This window comes from Hydra viridissima, unplaced genomic scaffold (assembly GCF_058129835.1).
Source record: "Hydra viridissima isolate aposymbiotic clone 2 unplaced genomic scaffold, HvirCarnegie_v1 scaffold_1, whole genome shotgun sequence".
Lineage (NCBI taxonomy): Eukaryota > Metazoa > Cnidaria > Hydrozoa > Anthoathecata > Hydridae > Hydra > Hydra viridissima.
In genome coordinates this window covers 35,666,906-35,685,679 of record NW_028324300.1, presented here as the reverse complement: position 1 = coordinate 35,685,679, position 18,774 = coordinate 35,666,906, and the positions used below count along the sequence as shown (strand labels likewise).

The 18,774-nt window shown below is 30.6% G+C and overlaps 2 protein-coding genes across 2 annotated transcripts; both read right to left on the bottom strand.

Moving 5' to 3' along the window:
* Window positions 1-6,694: 6,694 nt before the first annotated feature.
* LOC145192588 (carbonic anhydrase 1-like) lies at window positions 6,695-7,736 on the bottom strand. The gene has a single exon (XM_080069882.2). The coding sequence runs from the start codon at window positions 7,600-7,602 to the stop codon at window positions 6,811-6,813; it is 792 nt and encodes a 263-aa protein (XP_079926008.2). The 5' UTR covers window positions 7,603-7,736; the 3' UTR covers window positions 6,695-6,810.
* Window positions 7,737-15,304: 7,568 nt separating this feature from the next.
* LOC149894730 (uncharacterized) lies at window positions 15,305-18,062 on the bottom strand. Its single transcript, XM_090079053.1, has 2 exons — window positions 17,783-18,062; window positions 15,305-17,280 (listed from the first exon to the last, which is right to left on the bottom strand). Exons 1-2 carry the CDS (start codon window positions 17,793-17,795, stop codon window positions 15,305-15,307), a joined length of 1,989 nt encoding a protein of 662 aa, XP_089935179.1. The 5' UTR covers window positions 17,796-18,062.
* Between the last annotated feature and the right edge of the window lie 712 nt (window positions 18,063-18,774).

Here is an 18,774-nt window from a genome sequence, read left to right as displayed (position 1 = left end):
CAACAATGGCCGCCAAAAATCACGAAGAAAATATCTAAAATTGAGATCAAAAATCTATCTGAAGTTTTTTTTCGAAAAAACGCATTTTTTATCTGAAAAGGCAATTCCCTTGTTCGTTTATAGCATTGAATTTAATAGCGAAGTTTTTATCTTAAAAACGGAGTTTTTTGCAGGGCTGTGGAGTCGGAGTCGGAGTCGTGGAGTCGGAGTCGGAGCTCATTTTGGCTGGAGTCGGAGTTGGAGTCGGAGTCGGAAAAATTGTACCGACTCCGACTCAGGTTTAAAAAAAAATCTTTCAAAGTTTCATAATTTTCATAAGGATTTTATAGATGTTACAAAACTACAAGTCCCAGGATGGTTTGAAAGCTGTAGGATATCCAGACACAATGGAGAATTGTAGTTTGCAACAACTAGAGGACAAGGAGTTTGACATGTTATTTTTAGGCCTTTAAAACAGTGATAAGCAATAGGGTATTTTGTTGCTTATCACTTAGAATCATATATCGCCTCCCTTGCGCTCTCCTCTACCTTCCCTTAAACTATATAACTTCATGATCCCCTAACTCCCGACTTAAATTGTCTGGCACTGTGCACAATATTCTTAGTAGAAAGCTAGGCGTGCCACCACCAAGCACCAAAGAGTTGCTCCACAAACAGAAAGACTGTAAGTATTCAATTAACTTTGTTTCTCTGGAGAGAGAGAGAGAGTATTAGAAAATTAGTGATTGAAGAAGCTGTTAAACAAAGAGAAGAACTAAATGAATGTCTCAAGGGACGCTTTGTGTTTCTTAACAGAGTGAGCTATTTTCCAATCAATGTTTAATTCTTTTTTGAAAAAAATGAAGCAGTTACCAAGACATTGGCAGTAAAAGACGCCAAAACTAATCACACCAGCGAATTTCTCTAAGCCTTAGTAGAAAAGATTCTTAAAGAATATGAACTTAAAGAAGAACAAGCTCTTTCATGTTTGAAATATTGTCCAACTGACAATATTTCAAACATGATTTTGACAAATTCATAATGTTATTAGCGACTGCATAAGAGTTTATTGCATAACAAGAGTTCAGAAAAGTTGTTTGTTCAGAAAATGTTTTCTTATAAATATTGTTTAAAGCACTAAGTGGTTGGATTAATTGTATCATAGTGATGAAATAGCCAATGTTAACATTTTACTACAGTTATTTGTTGTTACAAACAAATAACTGTAGTAAAACAAGCAACTATTTGTTGTTACAAATTGGTTACTTATGAAGGAGTCGGAGTCGGAGTCGGTCCATGATAAAATCAAGTTGTCGGAGTCGGAGTCGGAGTCGGAGTCGGAACAGCAGCTTACCGACTCCACAGCCCTGTTTTTTGAATGTTTATAGCAATGGATTTTTTTTTTCTTCGCTTTTTACAGTAAAAACTTCGTGTTTTACGGAAAAAACTTCGTTTTTCATGTTTATAGCATTGGCCCCAGGGTGACTTTGGTCTCCTGGGTAACTTTGGTCAATTGTTGATTTTTTTTTAAATTCCTAAAATTTAACAAAGATAACATGTTTTAATTTTGTTAGAGATACCAACAACTGTCGACTATTATATCAACAATTTTTGTATATCAACCGTTTTTGTGAATATAGTACTGTTACTTCGTAGGCTACATTGAGTTTATTTTGGCATTTTTTGACAGTTCTGATACATTTATTGAACCATTTGAATTCTTAGCCGGTGAAAATGCCGAGGAAATATAAGCGAAAGTGTGGTTCAAGAGCATTTGCAACTTCATACAGTCAAGAAACGTTGTCCAATGCTATGAAAGAATGTTTAACTGGAAGAATGAGCGTGAGAAAGGCTAGTCGACAGTTCGAAATATACGCTTCCCATTTGCTTCAACCGCTAGACGTTGCTGTTTTCCGTCCGCTAAAGATAGAAACGCGCATCAAAGAATCATTACCAAAAAATCAGTTCCTCTTTCTTCTTGCTCTACTGCAACGTCAATTGAAAAGCGATAATTTGAGATCTGACTTCAAGGCTAGTGGAATATTTCCCTTCGATAAAGAAATGGTCATGAAGCGTTTGCCACAGGTTAACAAAGACATAGGAGGAGGTACCGGTAGTACTGTTAAGGAAGTATTCAATGAAGATATAGCAGGTCTATTAGTGAAGCATTGTGGACAGGATGGGAAAGCAAATCGCACCAGAGGAAAAAGGATCACACCTGGCAAAGCGATAACACCGCAAATTGTGTTATTCTGGTGAATAACACAACTCCTATCACATCAAAGAATAACAATAACACCAAGAATAACAGTAACACCAAGAATAATAAGAAAAGGGCAAGAGCTGAACAAGTGTCATCATCCTCAGATGTCGATAATGACCTACTAGAAAATGACTTTTAATGACTTTGCACAGTAACAGGGAGCTAGTTGCAAAATTTTTTGTCCATTTAAATGTTTTTTTCATGTTTCTCTAAGTGTTTAAGGACTGATGATTTTTTAAAACTCCAAAAAGTGACCAATGTTACCCCATAGCAGGGGTATTGATCAAACATGATAAAAACCTGGGGTAACATTGGTCACTTTTCGGCATAAATATTTGTAATAAAAAAATTAAAAAAATAAATATAGTGGCCTGTAGTCAAGACCTATAATGTTATTACCACAAGAGAAAACTGTAAAAAATTTATAAGATTCAGAGATGTTTAAGAAAAACTGCCAAAACTGACCAAAGTTACCCCGGCTAATGATACTCTTTTATTTGCGCAACCCTCAAATCCACAACAGAATATGCTTTGAAATTTTAATTAAGGCATTGGGAGGGATTCTTTTTTTATTTTTGAGCAAAAGCTCTCAAAGAGAGTTTCAATTACTTTTTATTAAATTTTTTTTCCCCGTAATTTTCTAATTCTACAAAGTTATACAATTTTCATGACATTTTTTTTCATTTGACCTCCTCATAGTATCAAAGCTTTTAAACTCCTAAATAAATTATATTTCATGAAAAAATGGAACACAGATACTCCTAAAAGAATTATACTATACTAATTATAATAATATATACAAAATCAAATATTTTTAATTTCTCATATTATAGTTCAGAAATATTAACATTTCACCATGAGCTCCTGTTAAGCTATTTATCTTTGCAGTATATACATTTCCACCAATACTAAAAAGTCTTTCACTCTCCACAGAAGACGGTGGGCAGCTTAAATACTTTAAAGCAAGCTTTGCTAATAGTCGCATTTTGGTTTTCTGTGATTTCCACCACAACAAAACATTGCTTTATTTGTCAATAAGGTCTTCATTTGAGTAGAGTTGAATTTTGTTTAATAAAGTTTCATTTGAAATTAAAGTTTGTGGTTGACCGATTTATTTAGAATTAAATCCTACAAGTTCTTCGAAGCAATTGTCAAAACCCATTTCTACTATATCTTTGTATTCATTTAGTACTGTACCATTATTTTCATATTTTAAGTCAATATTTTCAATGTCGCAAGCTGCAGACCGATCATTTTCAGTAACTTTGATGTTTTTTATATTTTCATAGGATTTAATAAGTTGAATGGTTATGTTCTCAATACTTGTTTTAGCAGCTGAGAAGGTGTTTTCATTTTTGAACATTTTTAATTTGAATTTGGGATCGAGAAATGTTGACAAGATGATGTTATAGTTATCAGTATATTGTTTGAAACTATTCTCCATTAAATTAGTTGTCATCAATTAAAGCTTTGTTAATGAAATGTTTCAAAAACTGTATCTGTGGTATAATATCTGAGACAATAGAATTTCTTTCACTGAAGCGAACTCTTGTTTTGTGGAAATCTTTTAGCAAAACACAAAACTGTCCAATAATCATCCATTTGTTTGCATTTAATAAAATTTTATAGTATTCCATTATTGGAGTACTATACCCTACTACCAAAGAAGCAATAAAATCTGTTTCACAACATTATTAATAAAAAAGTTATGAGCAAAGTATCGTTAAATTGAATAAGTAGCTGCCATTGTCATTTGTCATCAACCAAGAACTAAGTTCCTTAGTAGCATATATTTAAAAGACTTCTTCACTTAATATGACTAGCCAAATAGTAACCAGTAACCTTTTACTTCCCCACAAACGATTAATCAATAGGGGAGATGGGGGCAAATTGGCTAAAAGGATAACTTGGTACACTGCGTTTAACTTTGGAGTTTTCCTCCAAAAATTTGCAGAACTCACACGAGACCTTTCAACTTCTAACTAATATTTTTATTTTTTTTTACTAATTTTGTAACTTTTGTAACTTTACTAATTTTTCAGTTTTAAAAGGCAATAGTATTAGCTACAAATAAACTCAAATAAACTCAAATAAACTCAAATAAACTCAAATAAACTCAAATAAACTCAAATAAACTCAAACAAACCCAAGTAAACTCAAATAAACTCAAACAAACCCAAGTAAACTCAAATAAACTCAAACAAACCCAAGTAAACTCAAATAAACTTAAATAAGCTCAAACAAACCCAAGTAAACTCAAATAAACCCAAGTAAACTCAAATAAACTCAAACAAACCCAAGTAAACTCAAATAAACTCAAACAAACCCAAGTAAATTCAAATAAACTTAAATAAGCTCAAACAAACCCAAGTAAATTCAAATAAACTTAAATAAGCTCAAACAAACCCAAGTAAACTCAAATAAGCTCAAACAAACCCAAGTAAACTCAAATAAACTCAAACAAACCCAAGTAAACTCAAATAAACTCAAATAAGCTCAAGCAAACCCAAGTAAACTCAAATAAACTCAAATAAGCTCAAACAAACCCAAGTAAACTCAAATAAGCTCAAACAAACCCAAGTAAACTCAAATAAACTCAAATAAAACAAGTTGTAGAGTTTACTCCAACCTGTTACACTTTGTGTTTTTTCACGTTTTTGGGGATCTGTAGGCCATTTTGTGAATAAAAAGCTTTTGGAGCAAGTGAGCAAACTGACTGTGGGGCTAGTTAGCAACACGTGCCAACTTACCCTTGTTAAAGTTGGCCGTAATTTCTCTTAAGTTATATAATACTCCAGATCTACAAATATTGTAAAAGAAAAACATACAGGGTTATAACTCCTCTAAATGTTTTAAAAAATGCTGTTAATGCTATTTTGATAAAAGAAATGTCTAATCAAAAGACAGCAAAAGTTTTTATCCCTGTAAGAAACTTAGCCTGATATTGCAAAAAGCAACAACAAGAAACCACACAAACACAAGGTTCCACAAAAATAGATGGAAGGTCTATTTCTTCTATAAAAATCAACAGAATTTCTTATTACATTTAATGACAGCAGTATACACTATCAACAGAACAAATCCAGAACCGGGCCCTCCTATGCAAAGTTTAGTGCTAAATGTAAATAATGTTACTCATGTTGACTTAACAATATCAGAAAAAGAAAAGCCAGAAACTTAATGCTCAAAAGATTTAGAGCAATATTTCATTTGCAGAATTGGAAAACACATTTTTTAACAATTGTAACAACTGTAATTATGACGATTAGTAGTGTAATTGTTACTATTCATTTACATGATAATAAAGTTAACTGGCATTTACTCTTTTGTTCTAGATGTTGTATAGGCTTCAGGCCGAAAATAGTTAGTCAAAAATATTGTTGGATGAAAATTATCAACAGCTTTCATAAAAAGATGCATTTGAAAAAGATGCTTAATGTTGCTAAACTTGCTTTTTTTTTTATATGGTATGCCAACTTAACCCAAGAGTGGAGGCAACTTATCTGGGACGGAGTGAGTTGGCACATATTTTTTTTCTTTTCGGGGGCTCTTTTTAGGCCACCAACTATTTTCTTAAATAATATTTGACTCTGGAGCATGCTTGCAAAATTCACCCAGAAATGCACAAAACTAAACTGTGGCCAACTTGCCCCGGTCTCCCCTACAAAGTACAATTGTTACGTGCGTTGCGGTTTGTTTAAACGTTAAATAGCTGTCTTTTAAATTGTCACAGAAGAGCTCTCATATAAATTTATTTAAAAGAATTCTTTGCATACCTAGTTTTTTTGTGTCGCGTATTCAGAAAGTTTATCAGAAGATTAGGGTTATCAGATTTTCTTTGTTATCGTTTAATTTCGGTGGTTTTCTAAAAAACCGCGCTTTACTTCATTTTAGTATTGAAAAGCGTACATTAATCTCTTTTTCAAAACTGCTATTAAGGTAAAAAAATCCGAACGCCCTTTGAATTTAAATTGAACGCCCTTGATAACTTATTTTCTTCCCGTGACTTATCAAAGTTAATGTCTTTAAAAGTAAAACCGATAGTCTTCATAAAAGATTAACACTCGGAATAAGTTTGGCAGGACCAAGGCTATAGAATACCTTTTAAGTAAAAAGACGTTGTTTTTTTTAACGAATCAATATATTTACTTGTAACATACATATACATACATATATATACATATATATATATATATATACATATACATACATATATATACATATATATATATATAATCAATATACATACATACATACATACATACATACATACATACATACATACATACATACATACATACATACATACATACATACATACATACATACATACATACATACATACATACATACATACATACATACATACATACATACATACATACATACATACATACATACATACATACATACATACATACATACATACATACATACATACATACATACATACATGCATGCACACTTACATACATACATACTTATATATACACACATATTTATTTACATTATGATAAACAAACTATAGTATTTATGTATATGTATATATATATATATATAAACTACCGTCAAATACAATCATCTTTAAACATTCTCACTACGCGGTCGTTCAAAGGTTGTGTTGGACGAAAGTTGTTAGTGATGTACCCAGATTCAGATGTGCACGATGTCATCTTGTCGAGTTGGTCAAAAGAAATACTAATTGGCTGCGCAAGAAGTATCCATGTAACATTTTCAGTAAGGGGAGGTGTTGTTAAGGACCCAGGGTATGTGTAAAACTTCTCTATGTAATGTGGAATCATGAAGTAGGGAGAAACCTCAAAAGAACTTTTGTAATCAACATATGGAACTTTATTAAACATATCCAGAATCAAGCCAAAATTTTTGTTCGGCTCGTCAAACTCGTTTATATCTATGAGAACACCAAGGACAGCGAGACCATCAGGACCTTTTAGAGCTTCTGATTCTGTTCTATATAAATCTGTGTTCCAATGAACGATATGCATTTCCGCAGCATATCTTTTACCATTAATGGTATGTTCACAGCCATGGTGATACTTGCTACAACTGACTTCTCCCCAATGAAAGTGCATTTCTAGGAAGGCAAATTTATGGTGCAAAGGTCCTCCCGAAAGAATGATTTCCTTTTTTTTCTCGGCCGAAAAGGAAATGTTACTTCCGTTGTTGTTCACTTGGATTTTAATGATTTTTCTGTTAAAGCTCAAGGGTTTCAACATCAAATCGTGTTTCGCCATATTTGTATTCACATCAATAGGAGACTGTCGTTTTGTTAAGTTCCAACGTTTCGACCATTGATGAGGGCCATGCTTTTTAGAGTAATCCCAATCTTGATCAGTCATTTGGCTGGTTTAAAAGTGTTGTTTACGGCTTTTTAAACAAGAAACCAAAAATGATTCTCGAAGGTGACGTCTTCAAATTGATAATATATTAAAAAGCTACGAATGAAGCTTGTTGAATTTAAATCAGTAAAATAAATTACGGGGCAACGTAAAAAAAAAAGAATAAAGTTTCAAATTAATTTTACTTAATCAACAAGTTATTAAATATTATTGCTTGAAAATTTTCTGATCATAATATTTTTAAATTTTTTAAAATAAGTTTTTATTATTTTTCCAAAATTGATAAAATCGAATGGAAATATTTTTAGTTAGAAATTATTTTTAGTTAAACAATTGCAGTTGTGTTCAATTTAATATAATAGACTTGATTAATCTGACTTCTCAATAAATAAGGTTTAAAGAGTTTAACTTTCGGCGAAGAAAAACATGAGAGAACATTGACTCGATAGTTCTTTAGTTATTTCCAATACGTCATTTTTCTTGAAACTGAATAACAAAGCATTAATAACAACAAAAATAGAATAAATAATATAATAACAATGTTTATGATAAAAACAATAATACAAACATCATTACATTATTAAGTGAACTACTCAAAGGAAGCCAAATCTTTGATCTTAGAAGATGTTTGTTGAAATTAAAAAATGATAACCAAACAATTCTTAGATCAACTTCTTGATCTAAGAATCAATTGTGATCTAAAAATCAATCTGACCTAATTTGATCTCATCATCTAAGAATAAATTCGATACAAACCCTAGGTTAATGGCTGTGTTTCCATTTTTAGAGTGATAACTCTTGAGCTTAATATGCATTTGTTACCGTTTGCCCCAATTACAAAGTTTATCGTCACGCATTTAGCCTTTAAAAGCGACTGAAATGTAACAGGATAAAAAAAAAATAAAAAACTTGCAACAGTCTCTGTGAGTCATTTAAGCTCAAATTATGTAACAGTTGCCTAATATGCAATACAAATACAAAATCGATTGCAAATGATGAAAATGCTTTTATTGCAACCAAAAGATAGAGCAAGCCTCTTAAATTGATTAATAATCATTAATTATTTTCTAACCACCCTTAAAAAAGATAATATTGCTGAAAGAGGTGGTTTCCAGCTGCAGCTTTTTTTTTTTTTTTTTGCTTTTGAATACATATTAAGATAATACTTCGTGCGCCAATCAAAACAAATATCGTAATGATAAAGTAAAAATATGCATAAAGAATTTTTTGTCCCACAATCCAATATAAGAAACTTTTTTCAATATCACTCAATAGTTTCGAAAATCCTCTGTAAATGGTTTCGATGTCGTTGTCAAAAGCTATAAAAGTGACCCGCAGGAGAGAAATACCGACTATTGCAATTCTTTTTATGCTCTATTTATTACTTTAGGTTTTCTAACAGCATTTGACTTCGAGTTGTCTTTCCCGTTTGTTTACCTTTCGAGATTTTCCCAGCTGGACTTTTCGCTAAGTCTATATTATTCAATTAAATTATATTGCCAGAAGTAGATTCGAATGTTTAAGAATTAATGATAAGAATCGATTGATCTGAGCTATTAATAAAGAAGAGCGGAAGTGTAAAGTTTTATTATTGTGAGTGAAGTTCTAGACAAACTCTAATACTCAAGCCAGAAGATCTTCTTTTATAATTCTCTGTAATTAACTTGTCATGATTTTTGTGTGCTTTATTTCACAATTTAGTTATAAGTAACATTTTTTAACATGTTTTTATATTGAGTATAAGTTAGAGCTAAAAGCAAATTTTTTTTTAACTTTTGACATTTTTCAATCTTTTAAATCTAAAAATTACTTGCAATCATCGCATTCTTTTCTTAATTCTTTTTGGAATAGACCATTTAGAGCGTTTTATTTTCTTTAATATCACGGAATATCTGCCGACTGCAGCAGTTAAGCTGATCTATTAGCCTGAATAGTTTTTTTAAAACCCAAAAATTGTGAATACATAAAGGAAAAATAGAAATGTTGATGCTATTATTTTTCCTCAGCGAAAACGCAGTAAGTAACAAGTCTTGACCAATAATTTTATGTATATTGATTCGTCTGAATGAGGTCCTTTTAGTCTTTTTAGCAGAAACGCAATAAAAAAAAAGGAACTATAATTTCTCATATATATATTTAATAGTTAACTATAAATATTCATCCACACTTTTAACTTGCGAAGATCTGAGAGAAATGCAGTTTTTCTTTGTCTAGAATTTAATGTAGATTTGGGTGGCCCTAGTTATATAGAGAATTTGTGAAAGTTTACATTTTAAGTCTAACCGCCCAAAAGGACCTTTATTAGGGTTTAAGCTTTAAAAAAAAAAAGAACTTTCACAAATTCTCCATATAAATAGGAGCCACCCTTACGTAGATGCTGCGTTTCAACTAATTAAGGCGTCAACGTCTTAACTTAGTTCATTTGCGTAAACACAGTTAAGAAATTTTAAACGTTTTTATAAATGGCCATAAAAATGCAGATAATAGTCGCTTCAATGCATAACTATCAGAAAAGCTGATATTGTTTATCGCAATTAACATTTAGCGGTTCGTATTTTTTGTAATTTTAATTACTTTTTCTCAACAAGCTTAAGGCGCAATTAAACGATAATCCACAAGTATAACTGATTTCAAACTCTCCATTTGATTGTTGGTTTTCTTTCAACGGGGGTAATCTCCTACCTTCAAATCCGAATCCTTTTCTATAAATTTTTTAATTACCTAAGCAAAGGCAAGTATTTCAAAATTATGAGGTTTGGACAGAATTTTGACTGATAAGTATTAGAATCAAATAAACTTGTTCATAAAATTTTTTAATTAAAGTGGACGCATTTTGCAGCGCAGATCTTCCCAGATAAGTGCAATCGCGATAAGTTTCAGTAAAGATTTTTAATAAAATTCATTCAGCTAGGGAGCAGGTTGTAACGGGGATAGGTTGAAACACCTTGTACTGTAATTTTTTATCTGATTTTTATTTATTCCTGTTCTAATGTTTAATTTTGATGGTAAGGAACTTGTAAATATAAAGCAAAATATCACAAAAAGGCTTTTTTTTTTTTATTCATTTTTATAATTTCAGAACATTCTACAGAAAAACTATTGCTAATTTGGGTCTAACATTAAGTGCAGTTACCGTGGTTACAATGATATCATTAGTTTACCAATCTAAAAAAATTAGTTAAAAAAATAGCAGCAAAATAAAATTGAATTACAAAGAAAAAAAAAAGAGAATATCAGAAAGATGTTGGATGACATCATGCGTGATTAGGATAACATCTTAAGTAATTTGGCAGTGAGCAATAGAAAGGGCTCAGTTTGTTCGATTGGGTTTTAGGGCCTTAACTGTGTTAGTTTATCGCGTTATTGTAAAAGGTTCAATGAAGACGAATTTAAAAGATTTTCAGTTGACACGTTTCAAGCTCAACTTTAGATAAATATTGTCCAAACTTTATGATAAAACAAAACAATTATTATTGATTTCGTTTTAAAAGCTGAAATAAATAATTGATTTAAATAACAGTAAATTTACATCAATGTAATTTTTATTCATTTAAAAGCAACAAAGTTTAAATTAAAAATATATTTTTAAAAAATATGATTAATTATAAAGCAGTTTTTCTCTTAATTAAAACTTTATTTGTAAAAAAAATTTCGAACGGGGGACATTTTCTGTACAAAAGTTTGTAAAACGTCAGAAGTTCGTAGATGTTACAAATTGTTAATGAAATTCCCCTAAAATTATTATAATAAAAGTGATTTGTAAATCGATATGAGTTTTAGCAGATTTCAACTTTTTTTTAAAAACTTTTTAATATTTTTTCTTCTTTGTTATTAAATTTTACCAGTTCTGTTCTCTATTTATACCGATCAATGTTTGGTAAACGCAGAGTTTTGTGATTTGTGTTAAAAACAAAAATGGGGGATTATCTGATTCTCTTTTAGAAAGATGTCGCCAAAATGATATGATATCCAAGTATTCCTTTTGTTGTCGATGATTATTTTCCTTTGATTTTTCTTTCTGAATTTATAAGTAGTTGCACAGTGTTTTTATCTAGGAAAAGCTTTCGTCCTAAACGATTAATTTATTTAGTAATAGTAATGTTCAATGAGAGTTGACGTTCATGCTGTTAAAGTGTTTCCGTCATCTCAAAATACTTTACAATTAATGTTTAATTGAGGCATTAAATAAACTTAGTCTCAGTAATGCATCAGTAATTTATAAGCTAAGTAAATCATCAAAAGAAAACTATAAAAGCTTACAATTGGTATTAACTTATAAAGAACATGTACAAAGAAAATTAAAAGTGATGATAACGTATTCCGACTTAATAATCTATGCAGTGAAAAAAAGAAACCGAATTTGGATCCATTGCGACTATTGTGATTTTTGATCTGATTTAAAAAAAAAAATCACAATAAATATATTGCTCAATAAATATGCATGACAATAACAAACATTGCTTAGTAACACTATACACCTTTGCAAAACTTATTTAAAAAATCCAAAGCAATAGATTTACTATTGTTAACTGATAAAGAAGATTCGAACAAAAAGCACCTGGGTTTACGATTTATCCATGTTTTCCGGAAGAAGATAAACTATTCTACACTTCAGTGGTGATAAAGACCAAGACAGGGCCTTTATGCTACTTTAACCATATTATCTATACCACCCACCTATATGATTAATAATTAAAATGATCATAACCGCTTATATTTTTTTTTTGCAAAGAAACCCTGATAAACAAAAACAAAAAAATTATGAAAAAAAACAACTAATAATTTTTATGCACACCTAACTAATAACTTATACGTAGGTGTGCATGTAAAAATAAATATTACAATTAATATTATGATATTTACTTTTGTATTCACACACCTACCTATTACAAAAAAAGTTAAATTTTTTATACGAATCCATAGTATCAAATTTTTTAAAAAACATTCTTCCTGGATTTTTTTTCGACAAAATTATTTATGACCTCACCACAATTTACTATCCGTGTTATGTTGCGTGTCAAAAAAATAAATAAATAAATATAGCAATAAAGCGTTCATGTTTCACGATCGATCTCCAGTTTGTTTTAATTTTTGATAATTTGAAACTTTGAAATGTTTTTTTTGATGAAGTATTTGCATCTGGATTGCGAAGCAAATTTGCAACGCAATGTTGATAATTGCAAACGTTTCTTTTAATCGTCTTTCTCGCAAGAAAATTTTCCAGCGGAGAATTTTTATAATCTAAATGCTCTTTTTAGTGGTATGCGTTCCGGCAAAATTTTGATCGCAAATTCCAATTTCCATCGGATTCGGAATTTTTAAAATATTTGTTATAATATATACGCAATTTACAGATGAAAAAATCTTAAGTTTTAAATAATACCTGAATAGAAATTTACAGATAAGAATTTCTTTGATGGTTATAGTTTTTTTTAAATTTATAATTTCAGTTTCTCTAGAAGTTTCTTCGAAATTTTGATTCCGACGAAAATCGGATCAAAATCGGCCGGAACGCCCTAATTGCATTCATGAATGAACTTTAAAATGATTGCATTCGATGAACTTTTGTAAATATGTATTAGCGTTTTTGCTTCTTAAACTATTGTTTAATTGCCCAAATTACGTAAGTTTGCAATTACACTCATAAATACTTTGAAAATCAATAAGGAATTTTGATGAACCATCTTACAAATCTTATTGGTTTGATACCAACCAATTAGGTAGGTTTTTTTAAAGAGAGTGCAGGTGTCTTTTTAGATCTGTAGTATCAATAATGACATAAAATGTCCCAATTTTCAGATCATCTTTGACTGAAAACTTCGTCACCAGCACTCTCATAAAACTGAACCTATCTTCGAATCTTTTTTCATTCCTTTCTTCGTTTTTTTCTTTGTTTTTTTCATCCTTCTTTATGTTTAAATGATTTTGATTTTATAATACATTTTTGGTTTAACTTGCAAAATTTGTTTTGTAATTTAAGACAAGTTCATAATATATTTTGTAATATATATTTGGCGTAAATTGCAAAAATACGCCAAATAAATATCAAGTTTAAATGTTTTAATTCTCGAACCACGAAGCAGATGTCTGCAAGATTTTTGCAACGGACCACAAGATAATCAGGCTTATTACCATTTTTTTATACTAATCTCTTATCTCATTGAAGTTTAGTTTGAAGTTTGGGTTTACAATTTGTGAATTTGAAACTTTGTTCTAGGTTGATACCAAATTAATCTTTTTAGCATTTGAAAAACCCGTGTCAAACTGAATTTAAACAAGATCTTGAATTTTAATTCTTGACCCAGTGAGCACGCCACGAAATATAAATATTTTATTTGTGTTTCCGAATAAAATATGTGAAAAACGTTTATAGTTCGTGGCGTGCTCACTGGGAAGCTCCCTTTAGTAAGGAAAAAATTTAGTTTTAAATTCAAAAAGGTATTAACATTATGTAACTTTATTTGGGGAACTTTTTTTTAAATTTTACCTGAGGATACTTTTAAAGGACAAACTTCGTTAAGCTGAGATATCTGCACAATTCTGTGTGGCTTCTTTTGTAGAGAGATATCATATGATGCATAACATGATCTACTGCAGTGCCATCTTTTAAACTAAGCCGCTTAAGATTGCTTATGAAAGTATTTTGAAAAACACTTGCCAAGAATGCTAAGGCAGTGTACATATTGTTTTAGGTTTCTAGGGCACTGATGTTCTATGGAGTTTGAAAGACTGAGATTGGTCTGAAACATTTCTCATGGAGAACTTGCAAATAATTTTTCTATTTTATTCATGAGATCTCTTTTGATTTGATATTCTTTTTTTAATTGTATTATTTATTAAAATACTAAATAAAGATACAAAATTCCTATACTTAGTGCAGAAATCATGCATGGTGTATTCAAAGTTGTTGAAATTTTAAAATATTTGTGCTAATTAATTTTAAATTAAATCTGCAATAATTACAATTTTACAATAAACATTCTACAGTAAAAAAATTTTACAATAAAAACACCAGAGACAGGGGGGCACGGTCCCCTAATTTTCCAAAGTTATATAATTTTGGAAAATTAGGGGGCCGTGGCCCCCTTATCTCTGGTCTCAATACTAAATGTTTTGTCTTGTCAAAGGATTTCTAAATATTTAATGGTTTATTTTTTTAATTCTGTGCAGAAAATGGAAAGTTTTGTTTTGATTTCATTTTACCTGCATCAACAAAAGAGGGAAAAATTAAGATTGATTTTTTTTTCTCAAACGTAATAGTCTTATTCAATTTTTCATAATTCTTGACTCAAGGGATTCAGTAGTTTCATACCATATATATGGCATTTCGGGACAGAGCCTTAAAGTTAAAACCAGTTTTCAATGACTGTGATACAGTAAACCTAAGCAAAATTAGATTGGCAGCGGTAGTAAATAGTCCCTTACGGCTTTTTCTTTTCACCCCTTGTTACTTTTTTTGGCTAATAGGTATTTATTTTCTTTCATTTTTTCAGCTTTTTGCCAATGTACTTTAAGTACGGCTAACCGTCGCACAGTGGAGTATTTGTATGACAAAACTGCTCAAAAATATTTTATGAATTTTTTTTCGCTTTATTAGTTTAAAACACAGAGTTTTATTAAAATTAAATGTTTAATTAAAAAAATAAAATTTTTTAAAGAGTAATTTATTATTAACAAAAAGACATATTCGCTTATCAAAGCTTCATGCTGAGATCATCATATTGACTGCTTCTTTGGGAAAAGGTAACGTTTTTTTATGCCGTTTTGATCTAGAACTACTTATGTATGGGTCTGAACTCAATAGCAGCCTATTTAATACGTCTGTATTGCAGTCGATACGAGAAAACTTTTGACTAAAATTTTGTCTGTACTGCCGAAAGTGTTTGTTTCGGGCTTCAGCTGCCTCCTCGGATAACTGGCCGATAGGGAGGATTGCATGAGTTATTACTTCGGCACCATGCATCAAAACTTTATGCATGGTTGGAGACATGGGATACCAACCATACAGATTGATATACAGTTTAGCAGTTTCATGAGCAAAAGCGTCGAATTTAACAGCATCAATTTTATATCCACTTGAAATGACTTCAAGAATAACGTGTAAACCTTTTATCAAATCCAAGTTAACACCAGTTATTTGTGAAGATAATTCCGGGTTTGAAAAAAATCTTCTTGACGTATTGCCGTCATTCGTATTTCCAAACCCTGCTTTAGGTATATCTACTTGAAGCCCTAATTCTTCTTTGAAGGATGTTTGTATTTTCTTCTTTGCTTCTTTGACAATTTTTTTTTCCTCGTCTGATCGAGCTTGCCACTTTTGTAAAGGTATTTTATAAGCTAAATGAAGAAGCGATTCAAAAAAGCGGATCCTTGCATGAAGAATCGAGAGTCCAAATGAGATGGTTTCCGTATTGATTGGCTCTTTTTTAATCAATTTATTAAAATCTTTCGATGTTTGTCCACATATGTAGCACCTCATAGTTGATGTAGTATCAGTTGCAGCGTTGCACACTTTACCATCTACCATTGTAAAAAGCAAGGTATGCTTTATTTTTCCAATTTCATTGGGCAACCTTGTTTCCCTGAGATTCCTTATTTGGTTTTTTACGTGCTCTATCTCGTCCATTGTTATGTCTTTAGATTCACTAATGAAACGTATTCGAATGGGCCTGCAGAACCTTGGAGATGAGGTGACTGAGTTTTGCCATATAATTTTTTCCTGTTGGCCATCAATTTTAACAATCATTCTCAGAGGTACTAAAGAACTTTGAAAAATATTTGCATCACTGTCGGTGTTGTTTTGAAATTTTTGCTTAAATTTTGCTTGTTGCGATCCATCACAGCCCCATTTTGATATTAAAACCATATTTTTCTTTTCTTCAATTGAACACTTTTCTACAACCTCTGAGACATATTTATATAAGCGTAATGTAGTGTGGTCAAGTAATGCTTGTAGTTGAATTTCAGCTGTTGTTTCGGTTACTTGTATCGATTCCTTATTAGGGTAACATTCTTTTTTGGCTTGTTGTATTATTGAGTAGCAGGGGTAGACACTTTTGTTTCTACTTTGAATAAGTTCCCACTGTTTTCTGGTAAAATCGCCTTCTACAAACAGTGCCAGTGCCTCTTGAGGTGTTAATTTATTGACAGTTACTTTTTTAAAAGCAGAATTAAATGCTTTTCGGTATTTCTTTGCTCTGGTAGGCGTGGCCGTAATTTCTTTAATAAATTTTGAAACATCAGTATTTCCTGAAGTGTGCTGGCTCATTCTGGCTGCATACGTCAACTCATCAACAGAGACCTGTTTGCGCAAATCCATAGTTTTTCGACGCTTGCTGCAATCACTTAGTTCTATAAATGATTTTGATGGTCGTCCAGGTTTCTGTCGAATGTTTATTGACCAATAAGGTAGCTCGATGTTTGATTTGAGCCATTGTTTATTGTTTTTTATAAAACTTTCTTGTTTATAACTTGCAGCTATCCATCTTTTCTTGAAATCACTCTTAAAGAATTTTAAAATTCTTGTTATGGTACTTTTTTGATCTATTGGATATTTCATGACTGTTATAAGGTGTTCTTCTAACAACGAAAACTTTTCATCAAATTTTTTACCTTTACAATCTTTCATTATTTCATATAACTCTCTTCTAGTGAACAACTTTTTGACTTCTGTCGAATCTACATGATAAATAATAAAATCAGTAAATACATAGTGGTGTGACCTTAATGAAAGACAAATAAGATATATATATATTTTTTGAGATTTTATAGTTTGATAGTTTAATATATTAGATACAATTTAAGATTTACGTAGTTTGGTTAAGTTTGTACAAAAATATTCAAAAATTAGACAACAAGAATTTATTTTATAGCTATTTCAAGACGTTTTACGAGATTGTGTATATTACGAAATGGTCTACACACTATTTTTGAAGCGTTAATATAAAAAGTGGCGGACGTTGGCGGATAATTTTACAAAAGTATCTGATTGTTTACAGCCTATAGTTATTGCTCGTAAAAAAATTATAACTCGACAAGACCATACTTGTTAACAAAAACATTATTACATTATAATTTTATATGAAAATTAAAACTCAAATAGTCCATCATAAAAATGCTTTATATTATGCACAATAACTCAGAAATTTAATGTAATTTTATTTTAAAATATAGGTCATACCTTCCTCTGCCATAATTAGCCGTTTATTTTTTCAAAACTGAACAATATTATAATAATAGCTGCAATAGCAAATGTCACAAATTTTTGAATTTTTTTTTCCTACGAAATTTCAAATAACAACGCCACGTTCTGAACAAAAATACGACAAAAGGAAAAATCGAGAAGAATTTTCTGTTACATAATCTAATGAAGCAATTATCTAGCTTGAAAATAATAAAGTTAATAAGACTTTTATGCGAACTTGATTTTTTGACTTTTGAGCGGTTTTGTCATACAAATACTCCACTGTGCGTCGTTGTAAAACTTTTCGCGACAGTTTTTGTAACATTGTTTAGACTTTCAGCACCCATGATTTCAGACAATTGCTAGTATTGCAGCTCAATGCTGTGACTGAATATAACTCAAAAAATAATTTTCTACCTAATCTTATGGAGAAAAGCTACATAAAAAGCTAAGAGAGAGCAAACACAATATATGTATCGAAATGGAACATATTGTGATGAATTTTTTTATTTTTATAACGCCTGAGTTATTTAAATTAGTTTTTCTTTTTTTTTTTTTTAACGTCATTACAAAGAAGCATGAAGTAAGATTTGCTTGAGTTTTTAAAATTGTTACCACATTTTTGTAAAAAACCTTGTGAAAGATTTAAAAAAAAAAATTACCACAAACAATAATTATTCCGACAAAACCTAATTAAAAGTGAAAAAAAACAACCGTCTTTTAAAAATTTTATACGCAAAGTAAGCGAAGAGCATTTGGGTATTTTCAACCTAAATTTTTCAAAGATAGTAATTAGGAAAAGCAACACTGAAAATTGTTACAGGAGGATCTGCGCAAACAACAGTTCATAAATTTTACTCAAAATGCTTTCGATTAATGTCTGGAAATTTGCAAAACTATTTTGAAAAATCAAAAACAAATAAGCAAAGTTAGAAATGGCAACAACCAAAGACCCAATTCTACCTTACTAAGCTGCATTATTTTATTAT

Bases quoted from the DNA above. Each gene is read 5' to 3' on its own strand.
- LOC145192588 (XM_080069882.2), bottom strand. From the start codon at position 7,602: ATGACTGATCAAGATTGGGATTACTCTAAAAAGCATGGCCCTCATCAA.